We start from the raw sequence: 26483 nt of genomic DNA, 5'->3' as shown, positions 1-26483 counted from the left end.
ATTTGAATTTCACCAGTTTTTCCCCTAGTGATCTTTTCCTGATCTAGGATCCAGTCTAGGATCCCATCTTGCATTGAGTTGTCATGTCTTTGTAGTTTTTAAGTCTGTGACAGTTCCTCAGCCTTTTCTTTGTTTTTCGTGATCTTGACAGGTTTAGAAAAGTGTTGGTCAGATGTTTTATAGACTGTCCCTCAATTTGAGTTCCTTGGACTTTTTCTCCTAATGGATCCTACCAGGTGGTCCGTGATGCTGACATACCTCATGACTGGTGATATTAACCTTGACCACATAGCCAGCTAAGGTGGTGTCTGCTAGGATTCTCCACTGTAAAGGTATTGTTTTTCCTCTGTAATTTCCTAAATATTTTAGGGGTGATAAGAGCTGTCAATGTTAAACATATATATATATTTCGGCCCAGCAATTCCACTGACTGAAATTTATCCACAGCTGTCTGTGATATTTCATCTTCTGCAATATGGGGATGAGAATGCTCCCTCACACTGATGGAGGCATCCGTGAGCCCTGTATTGGGAGAATTTGATCAGTGCCTCACACATAGTAAGCTCCCTGCTGGTTTACCCCCCCTTCCCAGGACCCCTGGAGGCCAGATGGGTTTGAAATTCAGAATTTTCTCAGAATTCAGAGGATAATAAAATATATTTATTATATAGTGTGTGAGTATATAATACGTGGTGGGAGGAGTGAGTCTCAGTCAGCTAGCCAGAGGGAAGGACCCACCAAAGGGCAGCACAATAACAATCAAAACCCAAGTGCAACCAAACAGCCCAAATAACAGTATGAAGGGCATCCGAAGGACATTGGGTTCAGGAGGTCAAGGAGACTGCACCACTGAATCCCACAGGTCTCCTACTACATGAGGTCACACCACAAAGGCATGAAGTCAAAGCAGATCAATCTATTATATAGTATGTGACAGCGCCAGGAAGGTCTGCAGCAGCATCCCACAGTCAAACACCAGTCTTTCTGCAACAAAATATATGAGTATTCATATGAAGGGAGAAAGATCAAGACTATTAGTAGTAGTTTCAGGTGAGTTCTGGTCAGACTTTATCTGATTTCAGGTCATTTTTTTGTTGCTGACTGAGTGACTCAAAATTCCTTTGTGTTTTTAGAGCATTTTGGATTTCTGAATTGTTGATAAGGGATTGTACACCTGGATAAGATCTTGCAAACACAGATGCGGATGTGTAAGAGTGTTTGTGGCAGCATTGTTGGAAGCAAGCCTAGAAAAGCCTGATGGCCATCTGTAGGAGACTGGCTAAGTAAATCCTGGTGCACAGTGGAGCCCGAGTCAGCCCTTTAAAAAGAACAGAGCAAACTATCATGTGCTACCAGGAAAAGGGTGACAAGATGTATTACTAAGTGATTCATGATATGTACAGAATAGTGCCAATGGTCTTGTTTCCTTGTGTGTCAAGAAAGATCGAGAAAAGTGGCTGCACATGAGAATAACCTGGGGAGACTGAAAAACACCAACACCTGGGCCCTGCCCGTTTAGAATTAGAAGTGGAGGAGTGGGGACCGTGCCTTGGACAGACATTCCGCAGGGGAACTGTGGGTTCAGTTTCAGGCCACCGCAGAAAGCAGGTCTTATAAGAAGGTGAGTCACAATCTTCTTGCTGGTGGAGGGCCTTGCCTTCTGTTTGTTAAAAATACAACACCTACGAACCTCAATAAACCGAAGAGCAATGCAACAAGGTGTGCCTGTATGAAGAAAGAGGACACCTCCCGTAGGGTAAGAGTGGGCTCTGTCAGGTTTTCTGTGTTCTCACTCACAAAAACTTTTCTTAAAAGGTGTGTCCCCGGTGGTCTTTCCTCCCCCTCCACCCCCTTCCCTTTCATCCCGCCCCCTCCTCCTCCATTGTTGACCCCACCTGGTATAAAAATGGTTATTACCCTCCCTCATATAAGATCCTGTTTTATCCCACTCAGCAAAAGCCTTTTGGCAAAGTCAACTTTCCTTGTCCTTGGTGATCAGGGCTGGGATCCAGCCAGACGTGGTGTTGAGTTGAAGTCCATGAGCCAAATGGATGGCTCCTTTCTTGTAAGCCGTATTTGTGTTTCTTTTCAGAAGCTCGTTTTCTCTGCAGCTCTCGAAGTCTCCGTAACTTGGATGTGCCGCGCAGCTCAGCGTGCTGCTGTTGCACAAATAAGGGCGCTGAAGAAGGAGAAACGAGCGGCCTCATTTCTGCCTGTGGGCCCTGTCTGTCCCTGACTCGCCCAGTGTGAATTCACACTCCTGTGGGACGCTTTCCTGCTTTGTTAAAGAAAGGCTTTAACTGGGTGCTATCAGTAATTCTGTCTCCGATTTACAGAGGAGGAAGCTGATGCGTAAGAGAAACTGTTAATTGCCTGAGGTCTGTGAACCTGTCCTGGGGAGCCACCCACATGGCCCACTGTGGGTGCTGCTCTCTGTTCTCTCTCTCAACAGCTTCACGTTTCAAAGAGCAAATGCCAGTTGCGCCGTGGGACAGGATGCTTTCCTGTTGGTTGTGACAATGGACGTGGCCTGCTTTGGGCATGGGACAGTAATATTGAGGCTTATATATTTGTGTTTATTTGGCAGATTCTCAGCCTGGCCTTTGAGATGATGGGACTGGGAAACGGGCGTCGGACCATGAAGTCACCGCCCTTTGTGCTGGCTGCCCTGGTGGCCTGTAACATTGTCTTGGGCTTCAACTACTGGATGGCGAACTCCCGGAGCGTGGACCTCCAGGTGTTCTGCGTGTTTGTTTCGTTTGTATATGCTTAACATTGCTGGGTGGGGGGGTGCCTGAGGGGTTTGGCTTTATCGCTGCCTGAGGCGTAGCGCTCAATGGTGTGTGCTCCCTGCAGTGCGAGTTCTAGGCTCTGCATGTGCCCCTAGTCATCCTGGGCCCTGACGCTCCACACCAGCTTTGCTTCTGGGCCCTTGTGACTCCCTAGCATTGCTGCCAGGACATCCCTTTTTGCTTTTCCTATGAGTTCAGAACTTTTAGTTGGACCATTTGGGCTGGTGCTGCGAAGACAGCTTGATGAAGGGCACTGGCCACACCCATTCTTGTCCTCCCATCGTACTAGATCTCAAACCCTGGTGATGAAAAGGAGGTTGCACAATGGGTGTGAAAAGGTCTTTATCATCACTGCTTCATGATAGTAATAATTTAAGCTTTCCCATCCATTGTTGCCCATCATGGGTCAAGCAGTGCTTAGCAGTGACACACACCCTCCTTGACCAAACTTATTGGGCTCCTTGGGCCCCTTTTTCCACTAGGCCTCCGTGTTGCCCCCACCCCCTACCCCTTCCTGTCTGTGACCTGCCCAGCCTGGACTTAGCAGAGACTCCTGCTAAGTATCTCCCAACGCATATCTGATCAAGCTCCTCATCCCTCATTCTTTAAGCCCTCGGTCTGCCTTTAGCAAGAATCCCCTTACCCTTGATGTTTCCTTTAATACTTGTCCACGTATTGACCCCCTCAGTCTGCTCTTTGGCCATAAATCCTCTGCTATCTTTGCTGTATTCAGAGTTGAACACTCTTTCTCTCCCCTCCTGCCGTAGTCATGACCCCTCTCGTGGTCGTCTCAAACAGTTTTCCATACTGTTTTAATAAGCATCAGAATAGTTTTTTCCTTAACAGTGCATTATACACATCGTCATCTTCTGTACACAACTCTACAAGGTTGGGACTTTTATTTTCCCCATTTTGTAGGTAGGCAGCCTGAGGCACAGAGAGGTAAGGTACCAGGGGAGCTGGGATTCCACCCAGTCCTTCTGCTGTCAGAGCTTTTGGGCTCTGGAACTTCATTGCACCTGAATGTCTGTCTGTCCTCCTCTCATGCTTACACACCAGGGATGTAGTGCCTTTGTCTGAGCTTCCACCGCAGCCCTGTTCTCTCTGCAGATGTGGTCTTGGTGTCCAGAATTGGAGAACTGAATCTGTTTTTAGAACCTTTGTCTGATAAGGAGCGGTTAAGTGCTGCTCTGTTAGTGGGGAAACAGGAGGCATTTTATGTACTTATTTAAACCTCACAAACTCCCTGAGTGGGGTGTGGGGGTGTTTCCATGGAGACATGCAGCGGAGGCATACTCATGCTTTCTAGACCATTTGTTTAGAAAAACCTGCTCTTGCTTCTCCACAGTCGACCTTAAAGATTGAGCATTGGGGACACACTGTGTGTGTAGGGCGTGCTGCTGACTTTGGGCCTGTGTTGCCTTTGCTCACGTGGTCTGACCTGCAGAGATGGCTTGACTTTTGCCCTTACGCTGTGGTGTCCTTGTAGACGCAGATCATGGAGCTGGAAGGCAGGGTGCGCAGGGCGGCCGCCGAGAGAGGCGCTGTGGAGCTGAAAAAGAACGAGTTCCAGGGCGAGCTGGAGAAGCAGCGGGAGCAGCTTGACAAGATCCAGTCCAGCCACAACTTTCAGATGGAGAGTGTCAACAGGTTACACCAGGATGAAAAGGCAAGGCCTGCTTGGTTTTCTCCTGCATCTGTCCTCAATACCCGTTTACACGTGTCCAGTTCTCGATGGGAGGATGAGCGGCTGTGTATGTGTTTATGTAAATGTATGGAGTTAGCCTTTTGATGAAGCTTTGAGTATCTTGTCCCATATACCCATTAGTCCTCGGGTGGGTTTCTTGTAAAACCCTTTGCAGTGGTGATAAATGAGAGAAATGCAAAAGAACTATCTTAGTATCAGATTTATCCTCCTGTTGGCTTTTTTGCCTTACTGTCTACAAATGTGTTAAGTCCCAACTCTATGCCAGGCCTGTGCTGGATGTTTGTGTGTCAGAGAAGAGTAACATTTGTGCCCTTGTGACCTCTCACGGATTGGAAGGGTTGCAGACCTCTAAGAAATAACAAAGAGAGTAGGGGACTCAAGAACACTGGATTTTAAGTTTAAAAAAGTCAGATCCTACACAGATTAAAAAGGAAGGGGCTTCCCACTAATTAACGTACATATCTAAGCTTTCTATGTCTTGGTGTTTTCTGTTTTTCTTCTTGTTTATTAACTTGTGTAACCGTGCAAGTTACTAATGTCTCTTCTGGAGTGTGTCAAACTCATGACTATTTATTACCTAGAGGGTTTGGCTCTTACTAATACATGCACCTCTGTCTCTGAAATACTTGATTTATTGGAAGGAGGTTGCATCCTGTGATCCATTATCTCGAAGATGACTTGATTTTAGTATGAATTAGTGGCTAGCACTTCAGAAAATGAGCCACTTCTAGATAGGGCCTCGGACTTTTCTTACCTAACTGGTATAAAAATGTGAGAGATACTTTTTAAAATTTATTTGCAGAGTACTTTCCCATATCCACAAATGTATATTTTTTTTCCTCTGGGGCTTCTTCCAATTTTAATGCTATTACAGTCAAGTGCTTCGTAATTTCGCTTTACTTCTCTCATCTCATATGTGGGTGACACTGATTGTGTCCATGAAGTTGTCTTTAACCGAATAGAATAGTGCCCAGACTTTTCTCACCGGCGAACACAGACAGAACCCCCTTAAAGCACATTTTTGAGAAGAAGCAGAGTTTATTCTCAAGGAATGGCGTTTGCAGAAATTCCCTCTTGTATTTGTAAGGTTGTACAGGAAAATGTCTTTGGCACGTAGGTCCTCTGCCTGGTTAGGAAGGAGGAGTGACCGGAACTGGGAAACGTTAGGCTGGGAAAGGGGACCCAGCAGAGACCAGCAGTGATTGCCCCATAGGGCCTGGGCTGAGATGGGCCCCCGAACTGGGTGGGGAGAAAGGACTGCTCATGCTGGTTTGGTGCTGCTTTAGTCCCTGGCTGAAGAAGCGGGCCTGGGACCAGTCAGAGCAGTTTTTTCCATAGGTAAGGAGGGAGGAACAAGGTTTACTGCATGTCTCTGCCTTTCCAACCTGTGTGTATGTCATTACCTGAATACTTAATGCCCTTTTCCTTAGAAAGATTTGTGTTTTACTGTAAGCCTCTGGCCATTCTACGTTTTTGTTTCTCTTTTTTTTCTTTTTGAAATAGTAGTGATAGAAAATAGCTTGTTTGTGTGTGTGTGTCTCTGTTTGTGTATCTGTGTGTGGTGTTCCGTTGTTGCTTTTAAGTGTCTTAGTTTGTTTTTCTTTTTCTTTTTGTAATTCCATCAGTCTACCAGTGGCTCCTGAAATTTTACTAGAACTATGAAATCCAAAATTCTAGACTAATCTCTTTCATACTTCTCCAAGCTTCTGGTTATTTTTGTGTATTGCATAAAAGTATGTGTGCATGTTTTGGGTGGAGATGGGGGACAGAGGTTGTTGCAGGGTAATTTCTGCTCACGGGCGTTCTGCCTTGGCCTGGGTGTGAGCCTGCGGGGCTCCAGTCCCCTGTGAAACATAAACACCTGGGCCTCCCATGTCATGTGGACAGAATCCTTAGAATGTGCTGTACAGAACCATTTGATCTAGAGAGTTCTGGTAATGCAGTCAATGAAGTGTCTTCACCACAGGCAAGTCCTAAGACAGAAATGCTGGTTCATTTGAGTGCCATCTGTTGTGGAGATAAGAGCATAATTTGGACTTCTTTGAAATATGATTGACTAAAAACATCTTTTCATGTAGAAAGAAACAAGAGGGAAAACATCTTTTAGCCAGAAACCAGGCGGCTGTTTGACCTCTGTTCTTAATGCTTCAGTTTTATGGTGATTTTTTTTGTTTGTTTGTTTTAACACAGGGGGCACAATGTGTGACTGGAGCCCTTCCACCCACCCCCAAGTTCAGAACTGCTTGAGGGGCCTCTCATAGTCACAGTAAATATCTTCTGGTGTGTGTTGAAAACCAAAGGGTTCCAGTAAAGAAGATAAAATACACATTTGAAAGACAGTCAAATAGCTGTTGAAAAAGGTTGGAAGGTCCCTTTACGTTCAGAGTTTTTGACTTTTCGGCTATGTGATCTATAATTCTTTTCATTTTGGGAGCGGGGGCAGGTTCTTAGCTCCAGGAGGATTTTCCCCTAGGCTTGTGTGCTGGTGAAAGGCACGGGGCTGTGGTCAGGCGCACGCGTGTTCAGGTCTGTGTCCCTCAGCTGCATGAGGTGAGGCCGGGTAGTCAAGTTCACCTTCTGATCAGTGGCTGTGCCCCGGTGAGAGTGCATTGCTTGCGAGTGTACGGTGAAGCAGGTTATCACCCAGCTTGTCAGATTGACTTGCTGTTTATGACACATCTTCGGATTTTGAACTAATTCGTTATGGAAGTTGTGCTGAGCCATCATTCCTCAACTGGAGCAATCACCTGGGATCTTGCTTCTCTAAAAAAAAAAAAGGACAGCTTTTTAAAACACAGTGGATCAGAATCTCTGGGTGTTGGGTCTTTGAGAATATAGAAATTTTTATTTTAAAGGTTCTACATACACAGTCACATGGGCACACGCACCCTATTTTTGAAGTTCTCAGATCATGGTGATGCAGATAGGTGTGCCATGAAAATTGTAGGATGTAAAGGGGGTTCTTTAAATGATGAACATATTTGAACACATCTAGTTTTTGCCCATCATTAGAAAAGACCCAGAAACTCTTGGCTTATTTTGTATTATTACTTCAGGGCTGTTGAGGTAACCACTTCAAAGGTAGAAAATTGGGGGTATAGTTTGAGATAAGGTAATTCTTCACAAAAGTTTGCTGAAAGGAACTTCAGTAAATTATCTTGATAGCTAATTGGCTTAGGTGACTAGGTATTGGATATAAAGATCTACAGGTGATTCAGGTGAACAGGACTGCAAATACATTTGTTATTTCAGTTATCTATTGCTGTGTAACAAATTATTCCAAAACAGTGATTTAAAACCATGACAGACAACGTTTATTTTGCTCACACCTCTGCTATGCAGGAGGGCTCAGTGGGGACAGCTTATGTCTATTCCACACCATGTCACTGCCTAGGAACCTCGAAGGCTGGGGGCAGGATCGCCTGAAGGGTTTCCTCACTCTTGTATCTGGTATGAGTGGCCTGAGACCTCAGTAAGGCTGGAGCTGAAGCACCTACATGTGGCTTTTCCACGTGGCTGCTTGGCTTCCTTGAAGCATGGAGGCCGGATTCCCAGGCTGAGCATCCTGACAGAGACAGGGAGGGAATGAGCCAGGAGGACGCTGAACCCTTTGTAAGAGTTTCTCAGGACTGCCATAACGAATTACCATGAACTAGGTGGATCAAAGCAACTAAGATTTATTCTTTCATGGTCTGAAAGCTTGGAAATCCAAAATCAAGGTGTCAGCAGAACCTCAAAGGCTCTGTGGCAGGACCCTTCCTCGCCTCTCGTAGCTCCTGGTGTTTGCTGGCAATCTGTGACATTATTGACTTGCACGGGTATCACTCCAGTCTCTGCCTCTGTTCTCACACGGCCACATCCCCCCCCCCCCCCCCCCCCCCCGTCTCTGTGTCTTTGCCTCTTCTCTTCTGTCGTGTTGATTTAGGATCCACCCTCGAGACTTCATTTTAACTTAATTTCAGCTGCATAGACCCTGTTTCTGAATAGGCTTTTCATAGGGTTCATTTATAGGTCCCGGGTGGACATGGATTTTTATAGTACAACCCACGACACCTTTTATTATAGCCAATAGGGCCACTTCTTCTGCATTACTTAGAAGTGAGTCACTCAGGCCAACCCAAGTGGAAGGGGAGGAAATTAGACTCTTATTTTTGGACAGTGTCAGAAAACCTGAGGTCACATTTTAAACCATCAAATTTGTATGGCTATAAATAATCTTTACACAGCCGCCAATGAAATACTATTTTCTTTTTAGGTTTATGTGTGTGTGTGTGTGTATAAAACAAGTTTTTAAGGGGCCTAAGTAGAAACAAACCCTCAGGTTTTAGTTAGTTTTTGGCAAAAGCTAATAAGAGATTCACCTGTAAAGGTCTGCATTATCTTCTAAGGTTGGCACAGAGTGGTTTAGTCCATTCTTTTATTTTGTTGTCAGAAGGCTGCTCAGTCTTTCTGGGTCTAAGACTTACCAAGGTCTTGGGTCCTCTCTTGGCTAGTGGCTGCTTCATAGCCACACAGTGGCCTTAGATGCAGGCATGGGACAAATTACCTAACATCTGAAATGCTTGGGGAAAGAATCAGGGAGACCCTGTATTACCTGGTAGCACGTCATCCAGGGAATGTCCAGGTTTGTGCTGTTGTGCTTGTTTTTGATTGCCGTAAGCTAGAGTCTGAAGCAGCTTCAGTTCCTGCGTTTTTGTTTGAGACATTCTTGCTAGGCTGGTTTATTTGCAGCCATTTATCTGATGTTGAAATCCAGACTTTTCATTTATTGTTAAGATATGTAAACTGACGGTACAGTAGTACCAAGAAAATCATTTCAATAACATTTCATTTGTAATGGAAATACAGTTCCTGTATCATTCCTGGAGGGAAGCAACATACCCAAAAACTAGTGAAAGGAAAGAAGAGGGGATGCTGAGGACATGGTAACTGTTTTGTGTCCAGAGAGAGAAGCTCACAGATAGAGGCTGCTGGGAAGGTGGAGGGAGGACAAGCAGCCGTTCACCTTTCCTAAGTCACTCCCCTGTGTGACCTGCGCCCACGCTGAGGCGGCTTCAGTAAGCTTCCAGGTTTCTCCTCTCTTGCCCAGTAACTTGGGACAGGAGGAGACGCTGGCCAGTGTTATTTGAGGGTGTGCGGCATGGAAATATCGTGTTACAGAGGACTTTTTTGTTGTAAATGACTAGCTGGCGGCGTTGCGGAGGTTGTGGGGTGGTGAGAGCCCAAAGAGCTGAACTGGTTTACGTCATTGGTTCTTGGATGTTTTGGACGTGGGCCGGGCCACTCCCTTCAGTTGCAGCAGCGTTTGTTTCTGTGAGTGACCTCCTCGCTAAGACTCTGCCTCTTAAAGAAGAAATGACTGATGTTAAGAAGTTTGGGGAAAATGTTTGGTTATTTGTCCTACTTTAGAATTTTCAAAGTGCTTTCACATGTAAGAGCTCATTTAATTTCTGAAAGCGCCTGACAGCGAGACAGGCATTACCCTGGCTGGGGTGAAGACTGCACCCGGAGGGGTCCTTGCTGGCTCCAGGGACTTGCAGAGTGGCCGGCGGGGGCTGGGCCCAGGCTGCTGGCAGAACATGGTTCTCAGGGGTGTTCCAGGTCAGCTTTCTTGTGCGCCTGAGAACGTGGTGATTTGCCTCTTCTGGGGAGGTGGTTTGTTTGTTTGTTTGTTTGTTTGTTTGTTTATTAATTAATTAATTAATTAATTATTTTGGAGGACCAGGGTGGTCTTGTGCAGATGAATGTAGTTTCTCTGATTTTTTTTTTTATCACCTTTCATCCTTGTGATTGATGGAAGAATCAAGGTTTCTAGAAAAGCTTTTTTGTTTTTATTCCCATTAATTTTCTGTGTTCATTTCTGTCTGTTCGTTCAGTAGTCTGCTGGGTGCTGGCCTCGTGCCCAGGTGTGGACCAGTCTGTGTCTGCGTTTCCCAGTGAGTGCTGGAGAAAGAGGAGTGGATGTGTCTTAGAGAAGTCACTAGCAGTTTGAAGTGAAAAGGATCTTTACAGGGAAGTGGGTGCCAGTGGAGTGGTGGGAAGGGCCTGGAGGAGCAGTCTTGCTGGGACGGCCCACCATGTCAGGCCCGGCCCAGGGCCCGGCCCGGAGGCTGAGCCAGGAGCGCTGCTGCAGGCTTAGCTCAGAGACGGCCCACCACACTCCTTGCTCCATTCTGCACCTCCAGCCCCCTGACCCTGTTCAGCATTCGAGTCTCAAGTGAATGCCTCTGACTGGGTCTAAGTCCCTCTGGGAATGAGTCTGGAAAATGTACTTTAGCTTTCAAGCCTCTTCAGGAAGGCAGTGGAAGTTGTGTGCCGCAGACATGGAGGAGCTGATCTGCGTCCTCCACCAGGCAGGCAGGGTTGGGGGGTCCACGTTCACACGGGGTCTTTTAAGCCATTTAAGGAGTCTGAACATGAGTTGGAGGACAGGGGCCTCATCATAGGGTTTAAGCTGTGAATCAGGGTCATCATATCAGATCTAGGGGTTTAAAAGGTAGGCCCCTGGCTCTTGGGGGGCATCCTTGGAGTGAGGAGCAGGGCAGACAGGAGGCAGTCACTTAGGCAGCTCTTAAAATGTTTGAAGCAAAAATTATTTGCTGAATTGATGTAAGAATAGAATGAATTCTGAGAAGTGAGTAGATTCAGGCGACAGCCAGCAGGGGAAATGACAGGCCTGGGTGACAGGTGCACCTGGCAGAGGTGAGGGGGAGGTCTGCATAGAGGCAGAAAGTGGAAGGCAGGTGGAATGAATCCATCAAAAGTCTGTTTCCCTTGGGAGGGCGGGGAGTGGATTTAAGAAGCTTTTCAATCTTTTCAGATTGTAAATTCTCTGATTTGTCATTGGATGTAGCCTTCAAAGACATCTTTGTAATTAAACGAGTAATTTACCTCCCACATTTGAAAAAAAAAATTGTGTTAAGAGAAATGGCAAAAGGCATCACATTTACACAGACGCCCTTTTACTGCACTGTCCCCGGATGGCATCAAGCGTTCTCCGTCCCTTGCCTGCTCTGTGCGTCGTTGCCAAGGGAACAGGCCTGGGGTCTGTTGTTGGACCTCGGGTGGAAACTTGAGGAAGGCTTACTTAAGGCTGATTCGATTTTATGAGGCTCCTTGGATTAATTCCCCGCCGAGGGCATTGCTGTGCAGTGAGACTTGCCTGTCCTGATGGCAGTTGAGCAGATGTGGCTGCATTTTCTGTGCATTGCTCTCTGGTTCTACAGGGATGGGAGCAAAGCCTGCGGAGGTGCTCGCTCCTGAACTTGGTGTCTTCCTTATTACACAGAGCCCTTCCATGTTTCGGAGCTGTGAAAGGTGTAACGGCGGACACTTGAGAGTGTGCTCCTGTGCTGGCTGTCCTGTTCTCTCTTCACTCAGAATTCCCTGCCCCTCTGTTCACCTCTGTACTTAATCCAGCACCGCAGGACGAGTTCTTGATGTGAAATATGTAGAGGACATTTCACCTTGCTGCCTTTTCATTTATTTTCTCTTTGGTGCTGACAAGGGTGCGTGTGGGGGAGTCTGCGATTCCTCCTGTGGAAGATCAGCGTGCAGGGTCTGTTAGGAGCACTGGCCGCAGCCTTCTGACCTGTGCACTTAGATCAGTTTTCATTTCTCTTTAGTCCCCAAGTCTGTGTATACCTGTCTGCAGGAAGTCAGGATCTGACCTTCCCACAGCTGAGAACGGAGACATTGTTGGGATTCGCATTTGGGAAGGAAAGAACTAAAGCCACAGAAGGGGCTCTGCCAGGGCGTCTCCCACATCAGTGTGGTGGGGTTGGGTGGGGTTCGAATCTGCTGCTGTGAGCACGAGCCCAACACTGTCACTGTGGAATTTCTTGGCTGGTTAAAGAAGAGCCAAGGAATGTTCCAGGTCACTGGTGCGGCTTGATAACACAAGGACCTTCTGGCAGGAGCTGTTTCGGGTGTGTAGAGAAACCATGCTTGTGTGTTTTCCTGGATAGATGGTGATACTCTTTGCAGGATGGCACCCAACCCACTGAGCCACACTGGTCAGGGCGGAAAATAATGATAGTGTATCAAAGATTTGCAGGAATCTCCTGACCAGATTCACATCAACGAGAATCAAAAGAGTAAGAATACGCCCTGGTGGGGAGGCTTAGTTGGTTGCAATGTTGTTCTGTACACCAAAATGTGGTGAGTTCAGTTTTCAGTCAGGGCACATATGGGATGCAACTGATCAACATTTCTCTCTCACATTAATGTTTCTCTCTCTCCTTCTCCTTCTTCCTCTCTCTCTAAAATCAACAGACATATTGTCAGGTCAGGATAAAAAATAATGACCAGGAACAAAGAAGTTTCATAGTCTTCCTCTTGACTTGGCTGGTACTCAGATGTCTGTGGTCACCAGTCCCATCTTACCTGTCCCATTTCCCCTTCCCTTGACATAAAGGAAGCCTTAACTCTGTATTGAAGTCTTAAGATGGGTTTGAGGTACCACTAGGTCTCACATCCTCTTGGTTGGTACCTTCTCAATCAATAACCCTTTCCTCCAGATTCTGACATTTTGAGTTTTGGCCTTTTGAAGCATCAGGCACATGGACTTTGGTCTGGTAATTACCTGAGTATGTAAACTTAGTGGGAGCCATAAATAAATAACTGACACTTCTCTGCTACTGGGATTCTTTCTGCCCTCCTTTCTTATTCTTCAAGGACTGTGCTGTCCCTACCAGCACGTGGCTATTGAGCACTGAAAATGTCCCAGTTGGGATGTGCTGTCTTGTAAAGTATGCTAGAGATTGAAGGCTTAGTATGAATAAAAAAGTAAAATATCTCATTAATACTGTTATATGTTGATGCCATCTTTATACTATAATGTGGATATATATTAAAAGAAATTAAATACTGATATTTTATTAATGCTGTTTCTTTCTGTTAATTGGGATAACATTCACAAAACATAAAACTCACTACTTTAACCAGTTTCCATTCAGTGGTTTTGGTATATTCAAAACCATTACCACTATCTAATTCCAGAACATTTTCATCATGCCCTGCAAAAAATGTGTACCATTAAGCAATCACCCCCCATATCCCCTGCTAATTTATTTTATCTCTATAGATTTGCCTGTTCAAGGCATATCATATCAACAAAATCATACATGTTGTTTCCTTCTGTGTCTGGCTTCTTTCACTTAGTATAGTGTTTTCAAGATTCATCCCTGTTGTAGCCTGTATCAATACTTCATTCATTTTATGGCTGAATAGTATTCCATTATATGGATAGACCACTTTTTGTTTATCCGTTCAGCACTTGATGGACATTTGAGTTGTTTCCACTTTTTGGCTGTTAAGAATAATCCTGTGATCATTTGTGGATGAGTTTTTGTTTGGATGTATGTTTTTAGCTCTCTTGGGTACATGCCTAGGAGTGGAATTACTGGGTCCTGTGATAATTCTTTTTCACTTCTTGAGGAACCACAAAACTTTAGCATAGAGAATGTACCATTTAAAATTCTCATCGGCTTGTGTATTAGGGTTCCAGTTCTTCCAAATCCTTCTCAATACTTATTTCCCTGTTGTTTTTTTAAAAACTTGTAGCCATCTGGTGAATGTGAAGTGGTATCTTCTTGTTTTTATTTGATTTCTCTAATGACTTACATTGAGCATCTTTTATGTATTAATCGGCCATTTGTGCATCTTCTTTAAAGAAATGTCTATTGAAATCCATTGCCCAACCTTTTCTTTTTTACTTATATGTCACTAGTAGAGAATTTAGAATTCCCATATGTGATAACATATTCCTGTTGGATGGCACTGCTCTGGGAGATTCTGAAATTCCTGAAGGGTAAGAAGAAGACACTAATGAATACTTCATATTTTTCCTTCATTCTTTTTAAAGATTTTCTTAATATGCTTCATTGATTATGCTGTTACAGTTGTCCCAATTTCTTTTCCCTTTGCTCCCTTCCACCCAGTGACCCCCTCCCTCCAGTTGTCCCCCCCACCCCCTGCAAGTCCATGTCCATTGGTTGTGCATATAGTTCTTCTCAGCATCTTCCTGTCTACTCCACTCCCTCCTGCTATGCTTCTTAATTCCTGTACCATCTCCCTCCCTTTCCCCACTTCCCTTTCCCTGGTGACCTCCCTCCCAAATGTTCCTCATACCTATAATTCATTTTCCACTCTCATTGCCTACTTAGTTTGCCTTTGTTTTGATTCCCTAGTTTCTGTTGTTGGTTGTTGTGATACAGTTTTCATTTTAATGTTCATAGTTTTGATCCTCTTTCTCCTAAACAAATCCCTTTAACATTTCATATAACAGTGGTTTGGATCTGATGAACTCCTTCAGTTTTACTTTGTCCTGGAAGCACTTTCTCTCCCCTTCTATTCTGAATGACAGCTTCGCTGGATAGAGTAATTCGTGGTTGTAGGTTTTTTATTTTCATTACTTGGGATATTTCTTGCCAGTCCCTTCTTGCCTGCAGAGTTCCTTTTGAGAAGCTAGCTGATAGTCTTATTGGGACCCCTTTGTATGTAATTCTCTTCCTCTCTCTTGCTGCTTTTAAGATTCTCTCTTTATCTTTAATTTTTGACATTATCCTTAATTTTTGACATTATAATGTGTCTTGGTGTGGTTTTCCCTGGGTCCAGTTTTTTTGAAACTCTCTGTGCTTCCTGGACCTGTAAGTCTATTTCTTTCCCCAAGTTATGGAAGTTCTGTTTCATTATTTTTTCACATAATTTTTCAATTTCTAGTTCTTCTTCATCTTCTGGCAACCCTATGATTCAGATGTTGGCCCACTAATAGCTGTCCCATAGGTTTCTGAGCCTCTCCTCATTTTACTCACTTTTCGTTTCCTCTTTCTGCACTGGTTGTTTGTTCTTTTCCTATGTTTCGATTTGTTTATTTGATCCCTGGTTTTCTTTCCCTCACCACTAGTTTTGTATGTGTTTTCATTCATTTCAGCAGGACTAGCCTTCATTCCTTCCCTGTCTTGTTTAAGATCTGCTGTTAGGTCTGTAAGCATTCATATAACCAAAGCTCTGAACTGTGCCTCAGAAAGATTTCCTATCTGCCGAGCCCTTAGATCAGATATTTGCTGGCTGGTCAGCTTCATGATTGGGATCTCTGTCATGATCTGTGCCATCCTGACAGTTTTGTGTTTACCTTTGCTTCCTGTGCCGGGCTGTCACACCGCCTGTGCTATAGGGGGCGGGGCCCTGTGCACTCGTAACTACTGGGCAGCCCTTCTCACCACACTGTGGCATTTTGTGTTGGAGCGGGAGTCCCAGATGGGTTCCTGCCATTCACTCTCCGCTGAGAGACTGGGAGCCTCCTCCTCCGTCCCTACCCCCACCAGGCCTCACAGTCCAAGGCAATGGGGGTCTGCCTTCCTCGGCGTTGAACTTGTGAGCTGATGGGTTTGGTCTGCAGACAGGAGTGCTCCCCAGGTGCTTCTTGCCTCCCCTTAAATACGGGTGTCTCTGCTTACTGTCGTCTCGCCGCCATCACTGCAGCTGCTGCCGCCAGCACAGCTTGATCTCTCCATCCCGGCTTTGCCCTTCTACCCATCTGGATGAGCACCACTTGTTTATAACTTCATAAGTTGGACTTCCATGCAGTTTGATGTTCTGGAACTTCTGGTTATTTCTGGTTTTGCGGTAGTTGTATTCCTTCTTAGTTATGGAGGGAGACGGAGCGTGTCAGTCTAGGCTTCCATCTTGGCCGGAAGTCCTTTTTAAAGATTTTATTTATTTTTAATGAGATGGGAAGAGAGGGAGAGAAACATCAATGCGTGAGGGATACATCCACCGATTGCCTCTCACCTGCCTCCAGCCAGGGACCTGGCCCGCAACCCAGGCCTGTGCCCTGACCAGGAATCGAACCGGCAACCTTTGGGTTCACAGGCCTGTGATCAATCCATTGAGCCACACCAGCCAGGGCTTCCCTTCATTCTTAATGTCAGGCCCAGGTCATTAAGATTAAGTTTTTTACTTTAAGGTTCATCTCCCTAAGGCACCAACAAGAATGTCATTATGAAGATGTTATCAAGGCACCTGAGTGCAGATGGGTTGACAAGGGTGAGGTGGTTTGAGGACTTCAGTGAGGCTTACCTGAGGGTGGACCCTCACCTTCAAGGCAAGTTGATTATGTTAATAAGCCAAACAAACACCGCTGTAAAAGTCACCTTTTTATAATGCAGTCAGCATCACACTTAAGGGAGCTTTTCAAAAGTTAGTAATTTTAAAGTTTAGTCATTTACATCTTACTGAGCTTACAGAACATAATTTATGGTAGATTTACTGCTTTGGAAATTTACTGTGAAATGTTGAACTTCCTATTCTAGGAATCTAATGCAGAAATAATTTGATCAAATACACTTGTTTCCCAGAATAGAATGGGTTATAATGAACTTGTACTTGGAAGAGTCATCTTGAGGTCTTTGAATTGAGTTTTGGTTACATTCCTGTGGCTCTTACTGGGCCTCCTTGTCTGCTGCCGAGTGTTCCCATTGGGGTGTTCATATGCACCAGGAAGTGCAGTGCCCCCCGAAGTCACTGCACCAGTATGTGAAAAACAACCAGGTTGTTTAAAGTAGACTGTCATTCATTTAAAAATAATTTCATTTAATGCAAATGTTCTTTTTGTTGAACACACCAAAAAAGTATAAGCATTTGCATTATTTTCCTGAAAATGATTCAGTGAAATTTACAATAAATAGTAAAACTGCATATAAAGTCTTGATGGCATTTTATGATCCTTTTCTCATTTACTTAAGTGGAGACTTTTTCCATGTATAAGTAGGTAGAGGGAGGTAACTAAAATATATTTTGTTTGGAAGAATAAAGTTACGTGGGAGACTGAAAAATCTTCTGATATTTCCAAATGCAGCAATTTCTGCATCTTCCTGAACACCCAGGTAGTTGCAGACTCCAGTGTGGATTTTGCGGGGTGGGGCTGAGGGGAATAAGTGGAGAAGGGTCAAAAGTCATATCACCATACTTTTTATATTGCTATAGTTTAGGAATGATTTACCCAGAAGATAACAGTTGTTGAGACATAATCAGCGTAGAACCATTTAAGTGTTTCTTTTTCTGTGTGTTTCAGCTCTGATGTTCAGGGAGAAGGAGGTTTTGGTCCCTAAATTAGGTGAAGTTTTAAGGGTACGGTTCATTAGTGTTCAGTATATTCAGGTTGTGCAAAGGACCTCTAGAAATTTTTTGTCTCATGACACTGAGACTCTGTGCCCATTCAACTGTAATCCCCCCACACCTCACATCCCTCCCCTGCTCTAGCCCTTGGCAACTGTTCACCATTTTCTGTACCTATGATGACTGCTGTAGATACTTCGCTGAGGGGGATCCTACAGTATGTGTCCATTTGTGACTGGATTGTCCTTAAGGTTCATCCATGTTGTGGCATGTGCCATTTTTTTTTTTTTTCTTAAGTTTTTATTTATTTTTTTGAGAGAGGGAAAGGGAGGGAGGAAGGGATGGGGAGAGGGAGAGAAACATCAGTGTGCGGTTGCCTTCCATGCGCCCCCAACTGGGGACCTGGCCCACAACCCAGGCATGTGCCCTGACTGGGAATCAAACTGGCCACCCTTTGGTTTGCAGGCCGGCACTCAATCCACTGAGCCGCACCAGCCAGGGCTGTGCCATTCATTTTTAAAGGCTGCACAGTATTCCACTATGTGCACATTTTCTTTATCCGTGGAAGGTCAGTGGGTTGTTCCCAGCTTTTGGCTCTTGTGCATAGTACTGCTGGAAAACATGGGGATGTAGGCATCTCATCATGATCGCGCTTTGAGTTCTTGCAGAGGTAGACCCAGAAGTGAGAATGCTGGATTGTATGGCTATCTTTTGTATTTTTTAATGGAATGTGTGTGACCTGTGTAAATCTGATGCTCTGCTGTGCGAACCTGCCTGTCACTGCAGGTTTTCTCTCTGCTGCTCATGTAGAAAATATATAGATTTTTCTTTTTCTTTTGCTGGCATAGGATATCTATAAAGACCCCTCTTGACAGTCTCTCCCTGAGAGATTAATCATACAGGATATTATCCCTGTGACTGCTTTCCTGTTGTACCAGGAAGTGTTCTGTGCTCAGATCTCCCAAAATAAACATCAGAGTAGCTTGGCCAAGTTTCATTTCTGCGAACACACCCCTTATTCATCAACACCTTACTTCAAAAAACTGTTCAGGCCAAAGAAAGGATGAGGGCTGGACAGAGAGGTCCAGGAGGAAACCAGAGGCACAGAAGGGGGAGGTGGTGTGGTTGTCTTTCTCCCCATTAACCAGGAATGGGACAGAAATGTGGCTCCAAGTGATGGGCAGCATATCCAGTGTATGGCGTTTTATAAGCTCTGTTGGATGTAACACAGAAACTGTCCTGTCGTGGCCCCATACGCAGTGTGTGTTCGCAAAACAACGCTTAACCAGTGCTCTGTGCTCTGATATTTAATAATCTAGTCCCCTCTCTTTCTGGTTTGTTTGCTTTTAGCCCTGGATGGGTGCAGTCCACTGGACTGGTGTCCTGCGTGGGGCTTAGATCCAATTTGGCAAGTAGCCACGGAGGGCTCGCTTCCTGGAGCCGGCCTGCGGGGGCTTCGGCTTGGCATTGCCTGTCTGCTGTGGAGAGAGCCATGTGACGTTGAGCTGCCTAAGCAGTCCGTGCCTCAGTCTCCTGCGCCCTGAGATGAATAGTATTCTGCCCACCTCACACAGCTGGTTTGAAGCTCTCAGCAGAGCTGCTGCTGTAAAGCGGTTCCTCTGTGCCCACAGGCTGCTGGTCACGCGTAACTGCACACGCGCTTTTCTGTTGACTTTTTTTACATGGTTATCCTGAGTCCTGTGTCGCGCTTTCCCTCCTCTGTCATCAGCTTTCCCAGCTTTGTGAAACTAACTGGGTGTGAACCCTCCACTCCCCAAGCTTGTAGACTCTGTGGACAGAAGGAAGAGGCCAGAGATTGAAACGACTCAGGACGTGGTGCTGGTGGGAGTGGTCACCAAGTGCCCTTCTCTTGGCTCGGTTAGCCAGCCTGGGATTCAGAGTTTGACTCCTGATGGAGGATGTGATTGTACCCAGACCAGGCTCCCACCGAGAAAGGCCAGAGTGGCTGCTCCAGACAGGCGTGGCCAGAGCCTTGCAGGGAGAAGAGCCTATCCTGGAGCTCAGAGAGAGCCGGCCTGGACCTTCCTGACATCTGCTTTGGGTGGGGGAGGGGCTGCTCCCCTTCAATCCCCACCCCTGGACCCCTGCAGGTACATCTTACTAGGGCTCTTCTGAGTTGTTAGCTTCTGGGTGTTTCATCCTGTGTTTATCTCCCTTGCAGGCCGTTTTGGTGAATAATATCACCACAGGGGAGAGGCTCATCAGAACCCTGCAAGGTGAGTTCCCCTCCTCTTCATTACACCAGATGTCAGGCTGTTAAGGAAGGAGAAACCTGCCTTTCCTCTTGTCCTTCCCCAGGGTTTCTTGTTCTAATCTGATGGGTGTGATTACCAGTGACTGAGTAATTTCTAATTCATTCTTTTTGCCTAACTATATTTCCTTAAAGAGCTTTCCCTTTAAGATATTAGTGACTACATTGCAAACTGGTCTGTACAGAAGAATTAACACTCATTTTTTGATATGTTAAAAAAAAATACATATATACCCACACACATATATATGATATGTATGTGACCTGTTATATGTTTTATACATATATATAATATATACTGGGTGGGGCAAAAGTAGGTTTACAGTTGTAGGTATGGAAAATAATACAATAATTAATAAATAATAAAGAATAAACTGTTTTGTAAACTCACAGCTGTAAACCTCCAAAAGTAGTTTGATTGGACAGTGCTGGTCTAGAATTCTAAGAATATCAATAGGGGAAACGCAGGGTAACACAAAGTTAAGTGTGGGTTACTTGGTTGCGGGGCAGCTTCTCAGAGCTGAAGTTCCTGGTCAGACGTCAGGAAGGGAATACGGTCTGCCGCCTTCCCTATACAGCCATGTGCTGCTTCACGACGAATATGGTTTAAGAAATGTGTCGTTAGGCGATTTTGTCCTTGGACAAACAGCACAGAGGGCCCTCACCAAACCTAGACGGTACAGCCTCCTACACGCCGAGGCTGTGTGGTACACTACTGTCATACATGTGGTCCGCTACTGACCCAAACATTGTTATGCGGAGCAGGACTGTACTGAAACAAGCTCGAATCAGGTGTGATTGACATACAGTAAACTACACAAATTTAAAGTGCACAACTTTGCAAGTTTTGATGTAAGTGTGCATGTCAAGAAATGACCACCAAAATCAACGCAGTGAATGTATCCATCACCCCCAGAAGAGTTTCTGTGCTCCCTGGTCATTCACCCCAGCAGCCTCTGATCTGCTTTCTGTCTCTGTAGATTAGTTTGCATTTTTCACAGTTTTGTATACATGGAGTCAGACAATACATATCCTTTTTTGTATGGCTTCTTTCACTCCACGTGCATGCTGTTGTAGATGGCAGTATATTCCGCTTCTCTGCAGAGTAGTATTCCATTGCCCCATGCTCGGTTTGGTTATGAAATCTGTTTTTTTTAAGGTTAGGTTTATTGAACTATAATTTACACACAATAAAGTCTGCCCTTTGTAATGTGCCTTTTTGTATGTGTCGATAAATGCAGGGTCCCCTAAACCACCACAACCACAGCCAAGACACAGTTTATGTCCATGACTCCAGGAAGTTCCCCCCAAGCCTTTCATGGTCAACCCCTTGCCCCCAGTTCAGCCTTAGGCACCCACTGAGCAGTTTTCCGCCCCACCCCATCCCAGTTTTGTCTTTTCAAGGACATTACATAAATGTTTTTGAGATAGACCTGTGTTTTCACTGAATCTTTCACTTTCATTTATTTCCCCCCCAGGGAGCCTTGCAGGTCTAGAGTTGTGCGCACAGGTCTCGGGGAACTCAGGGCTGTTCAGGGCTGTGCTCTGGGCGCTGGTTGCCGCCGTCTGCCCATTCTGGTATCACCTCTGTGGCAGCTTGTCCTTCCACCTCTGGCCTGACCCTTTGCCAGCGGCTGCTTTTTTCTATAGCGCTTTTACAAGATTCTTTTCAGTGTTCCTGTAGCACCCCATCCTTGCTCTTTTGCAGTTCTTTTCAGACTTGCAAATATCTACTTAATTTCTATGTTTCCTACTATGTTGCTTTCATGAGCCAAGTTGGCCGGGCAGCAGGGATGGGGCTGAATTTCCTCAAAGAAAATTGCAGTTTCCCAGATAAGAGGGGGAGCCGATTAAATGAATCCATGGCCTCTGAGAGCTTGGCTGTGAATAAATGACAGAAGAATGCTGGTGGGGAGCCTGGCAGCCAAGGATGGGGGTTCGGCTGGACGGACTGCTTATCTGACCATGTGTCGAAATCACTGGGGTACCTGGTAGCATGTGTGGCCTTGTGGGACAGCTCAGGGTTTATGGTGTCTAAAAAAGAAACAGGCATTTTAAGGGCTGGAGGTCAAAATGGAGATTGAAGAGAAAAGAGATGTTTGGAAAAGAAACAGGGTGTATGTTCCTGTAGGATCATAGGTCTTGCAGGGGCACTTCGTGGCTGGGGTGTTAGGAGTGCTGGTAGGGGGCTGTGGTCTCATCCCTTCCTCTTCCCCCTCCTCATTCTCTGGTGTGCCACTGCCCATTGTGTTCTGGTTGTGGGTTTTGATGTGTCTGCTGTCCTGGTGACCTTGTGACTTCCTGTCCTCCTCTTGGCTTAGACCAGTTAAAGGCCCTGCAGAAGAATTACGGCAAGCTGCAGCAGGACGTCCTCCAGTTTCAGAAGAACCAGACCCACCTGGAGAGGAAGTTCTCCTATGACCTGTAAGTGTGTCTCAGCATCAGGTGCATGTACTCGGCGGCTACTGAATTTTAGCCCAGGGCCAGCAGACTGGGTCCAGCATAATCTCCACTTGCCCTGCTCATTACAGAGCACACAGGGCTCTGCGGGAAAGGCCCAGTCCCTTCAGGGAGTCAGAGCCTACAGAAATAACGCATCTTATCTTTTAACCCTTTGCGTAATTGGTAAAATTTGTGTGAGAAATGCCAGGCTATTTTGCTGAGAAATGCAGAGTTTATGAAAAGTGTCTATAAAAACATTATTATTCATAATAATTTGCTGAAAATTTCATGACATATAGTAGATACACTCTTCTTTTGTAAGCAGTGTTCTTTGATGCAACTTAGCAAAAAATTTATTGCATTAAAATTATTTTATTATAACAATTATTTTATTTATTTTATTATTATTATTTTTTTATCACTGTGTGGTTGCCTCTCACTCACACCCCCAACTAGGGACCTGACATGCAACCTAGTCATGTGCCCTGACTGGGAATCGAACCAGCGACACTTGGTTCGCAGGTCAATGCTCAATCCACTGAGCCACACCAGCCAGGGTGTATTATAACAATTATTTTAGAAAAAATAAATTCTTTCCTTCAATATGGCTTTTGAAGTATAATATATGGCACAATATAAAACCTATGATTATAATTTGAAAAAACACATAGCAACATGGATAACAAGCAAGAAGTATGCCAAATATTGCATAAATTTTTGAAAAAAACAACTTCATAACGTACAAAAAAAATGAACACAAATGGCATTCACACTAGAGACATATATCAATAGCTATCAACAGTGAAAAACAGTTTATAAACAAAATGCTAACGCTATACCGTGAAGCAATGAAAATGTCCATTAGCAATTTCCTTGTCATGCACACTACATAGAACTTCGGCAATTATTACCGAATGAAATTAAATTAAAAGGACCGTTTAAAATATAAGTAAAAATTATAACAAAATTAATATGTTAGTATTTGAATAAGCATAAAAATTTGAAATTTGGATCAACATGAGGAAAAGTTTTATCAATATATAACCTGAGGTACAAAAAAAGAGAACAAAACATAAAATACGAATTATTCCATTGTTATTTACATTTATAGCCATCGAAAAAAGAGTCGCTGAGACTTTGGGAAGGTTTGTCAGCATCACTCACAGTGATGTTGGCACTCAAAGGGTTAAGCATCAGTAGAGCTTCAGAAAGCTGTGGAAGTGTGAGCCAGTGGGCTCATAATACAGGATAAATAAGAGGCCAGTTCTCCTCAACGTACTCTCAAACTTAAGGTAGCTTAAAACTATAAAGCACGGGTGAAGTGGGTAAGTCAGTAACTCTAAAGCCTTTAAAAAGGTGTTCCAGTAGGGTTCAGATGTGACCTAAGTCCAACTCCTAGACTAAGAGGCATGTTGGCATAGCGTATCAATATGGTATATCGCTTTTATTTTCTTGAGACTTTTGAGTGTCCTTCCAAATTTCTGCAGTGAGAATGGAGTACATTTATTTTTCCAGCTTTATTGAGGTATGGTTGATTGACAGATGTGTATATTTAAAGTATAAAATGTCACGTTTTGATATACATTGTGAAATGGTACCCCAGTCAAGCTAATTAACCATCCAAAATCTCACCTTTTTTGTGTGTATGGTAAGAACACTTCAGCTTCTCTCTTAGTAAGTTCCAAGTGTACAATACATTACTAGTAACTGGTCACCGTGCTCTACGTTAGCCTCTGGCTTATAGCTCTGTGACATTGTTTTCTGCCGATTACAACTTTAGTCACATCAAAAAACCTACAGTTTTACTTATCGGAGTACTTTTATGATCAAGACGGAACAGTAAACTTTTAAAAGGTTAGCTAAACCAATGAGTAAGATAGTAAAAATCCAATTTTGAGGGTAAAGAATAAAGTCGTAGTATTTTTTTCCCTCATAAAAACAACATAACTAAAGCCCAGGAAGTCTGGGATTCAGAGACATCCAGCCACCCATGACCCCAGCTCCTTTTTCTCTTTGACTTATTCCTCTCTAGTTTATGCCCAAGGTCACACAAATTTTTTGCATAATTGCATCACCATTTAAAATTTTAAGTCATTTTTTACTTAGCTTTCATTATGTATGTATAAAAATTTATATGTTCTAAAATGTTTCATCATTAAAAATGGCTAGTTAATATTCCATACTATGGAGGTATCAAATTTAATTCACCATTTCCCTCTTTGTTGGATATTTAGTTGACTTTTAAGTTTTAGTTATTGTAACTGGCCTGATATGAATGTCTATAACTTTTTAAAAATTATTATTTTGGATTATTTCCTGCTAAAAGACTCAATTCTAGGTTTAGTGTGTTATTTGGTATAAATTGCCAAATTGTCTTCTAAGAAGATTCTGGCCATCTGCATGGTGACCAGCAATGTACGACCCCTTGTAGGGATCCTGATGTCTTCTAAAGGATTGTCCACTCACTGTAATATCTTCCTGATCACTTTCAAACCCAGTACAACTCAAACCAGGAATCTCCAAATACATAAATACACAAAGGACATTCGCAGCCAATGCAAAGGAACATACTGAGAAAATATGCACATGAAACCTTATTCAGCTAGGCCAATGGCTCTCAGTGGGCGGCATTTTGCCCAAGGAAACTTTTGGCAGACAGTTTTGTGTGTCACAGCTCAGAAGAGGGAACACGGGCATCTAGTGGGTAGAGAACAGGGATGTCGCTAAGCATCCTACAAGCACAGGGCTCCGCCCAGAACAAAGTTTTATCTGCCCCATAATACCAGTAGTGCTGAGTTGAGAAACCCTGAGCTAGGCTGGTAATCAATGAACACTTTCAGACAAAAATGAAGTACCCTAGTCTTATTATTATTCATCCTTGAAAGACACCTTAATGCACATATTTCCTTTCCATTGACTGGATTACAGTAAGCCATTAATGGCCTCAGTTAATATATTTGACCCAGAAGATTGTAGCTGGAAATCAGCCAGGGCCCAGTGACAGGGAAGGCAGCTCTGCTTCCTGATGGGAGCATTTAGATGAGCCAGTGAGCAGAGTGTGCTAACTTGGGTTGGCTCTGTGTGCAGGAAGCACTGTTTTCCTGTTAGGAGGTTGATAAATTGAAAACTCTGGCTGAGCACATCTAGTTCATTAGCTGTATCCAAAGCCCTGAACCAGTATCCTGGAGCTTCCAAGGGATTATGTTCATGGAATGTTGAAAACTGGGAAGAGTTAATTCTTAACTTTCTTTGGATTATAACCCCTTTGTGAAGATCTGATAAAAGGTATGATCATCTTGTTAGCAAATGTATAAATAGATGTATACACAAACTTGTGCATCAGGGCCCCACAAATTGAATGCCCAACTTTGTGTATGCGCCCATTTATAAATTTGCCCATCCTTCATTAAAACACCCTCTCTGGTCTCAACATTTTGTACAAGGCAATGCTGAGAATGAAGAAGCTGGTGGAAAGGCCAGGTCTCCTGATGGACCAGTTAGTGTTCTTTAAATATCAGAGTCAGCACACGTTCCCCACTTCTTACTCCTATTCTATGGCAGACATCAGTCACTAAGTGATTACTGTACTTGATCCACACACGGCCTTGGGTTCTCTCCCCAAAGCACCTGGAGGTGGTGTATGAGATGAACTGCCTGCCATCTCACCTCCATGAGGAAGTAGGTAGAGTTGGTGAGATGTAATTAGTAATACTTGGACCTCAGCATCCTGGATCATCAGGCTGTCCACCTTGACAGATTCCTATATGTACTGAGCACATTCCATTCATAGTCTTCTGACCATCACTTGCACCAGTTAGTTTAATCTTTGGTGGCCAAGACTTGTGTGTCTTCATTTTAGCTCCAGTTAATGCCTGAACATTTACCATGTACACGTAAGAAAAAGCCAGCCTGAGGCCTCCAGGAAGTAACACTGTCATGATCTGTATGACCTGTGTCTCAGAACTGGAGCTTCGTTCTGAGGTTGTTCCCCTCATTGCTGTCGAGCTGAAATGTGGAAAGCTGCTCTTAATCTGCGAGGCTGAGAGAGAGAGGCTCTTTGTACTTGATTCTGGCAGGGCTGAGGGCAGGCTAGGACAGTGCTTCCCTTTGGTAGGTTTAAAGGTCTAAGAACAGCGCTGCACCTGCTCCT

The 26483-nt window shown here is 44.3% G+C and overlaps 1 protein-coding gene across 1 annotated transcript in view; it reads left to right on the top strand.

The window, feature by feature from the left end:
* Positions 1 to 26483, top strand: part of GOLM1 (golgi membrane protein 1) — a 52097-nt gene that overhangs the window by 11655 nt on the left and 13959 nt on the right. Inside the window, exons 2-5 of the mRNA XM_090274242.1 lie at positions 2588 to 2737; positions 4282 to 4461; positions 19802 to 19856; positions 22213 to 22315. Of these exons, the coding sequence (XP_090130368.1) occupies positions 2609 to 2737; positions 4282 to 4461; positions 19802 to 19856; positions 22213 to 22315 (467 nt within the window). The 5' untranslated portion in view covers positions 2588 to 2608. The remainder of the gene's footprint in view (positions 1 to 2587; positions 2738 to 4281; positions 4462 to 19801; positions 19857 to 22212; positions 22316 to 26483) is intronic.

The sequence above is a fragment of the Furipterus horrens genome, unplaced genomic scaffold (genome assembly GCF_987537825.1).
Source record: "Furipterus horrens unplaced genomic scaffold, mFurHor1.1.pri manual_scaffold_4, whole genome shotgun sequence".
Taxonomy (NCBI): Eukaryota; Metazoa; Chordata; class Mammalia; order Chiroptera; family Furipteridae; genus Furipterus; species Furipterus horrens.
This window is presented reverse-complemented; position numbering and strand designations above follow the sequence as displayed.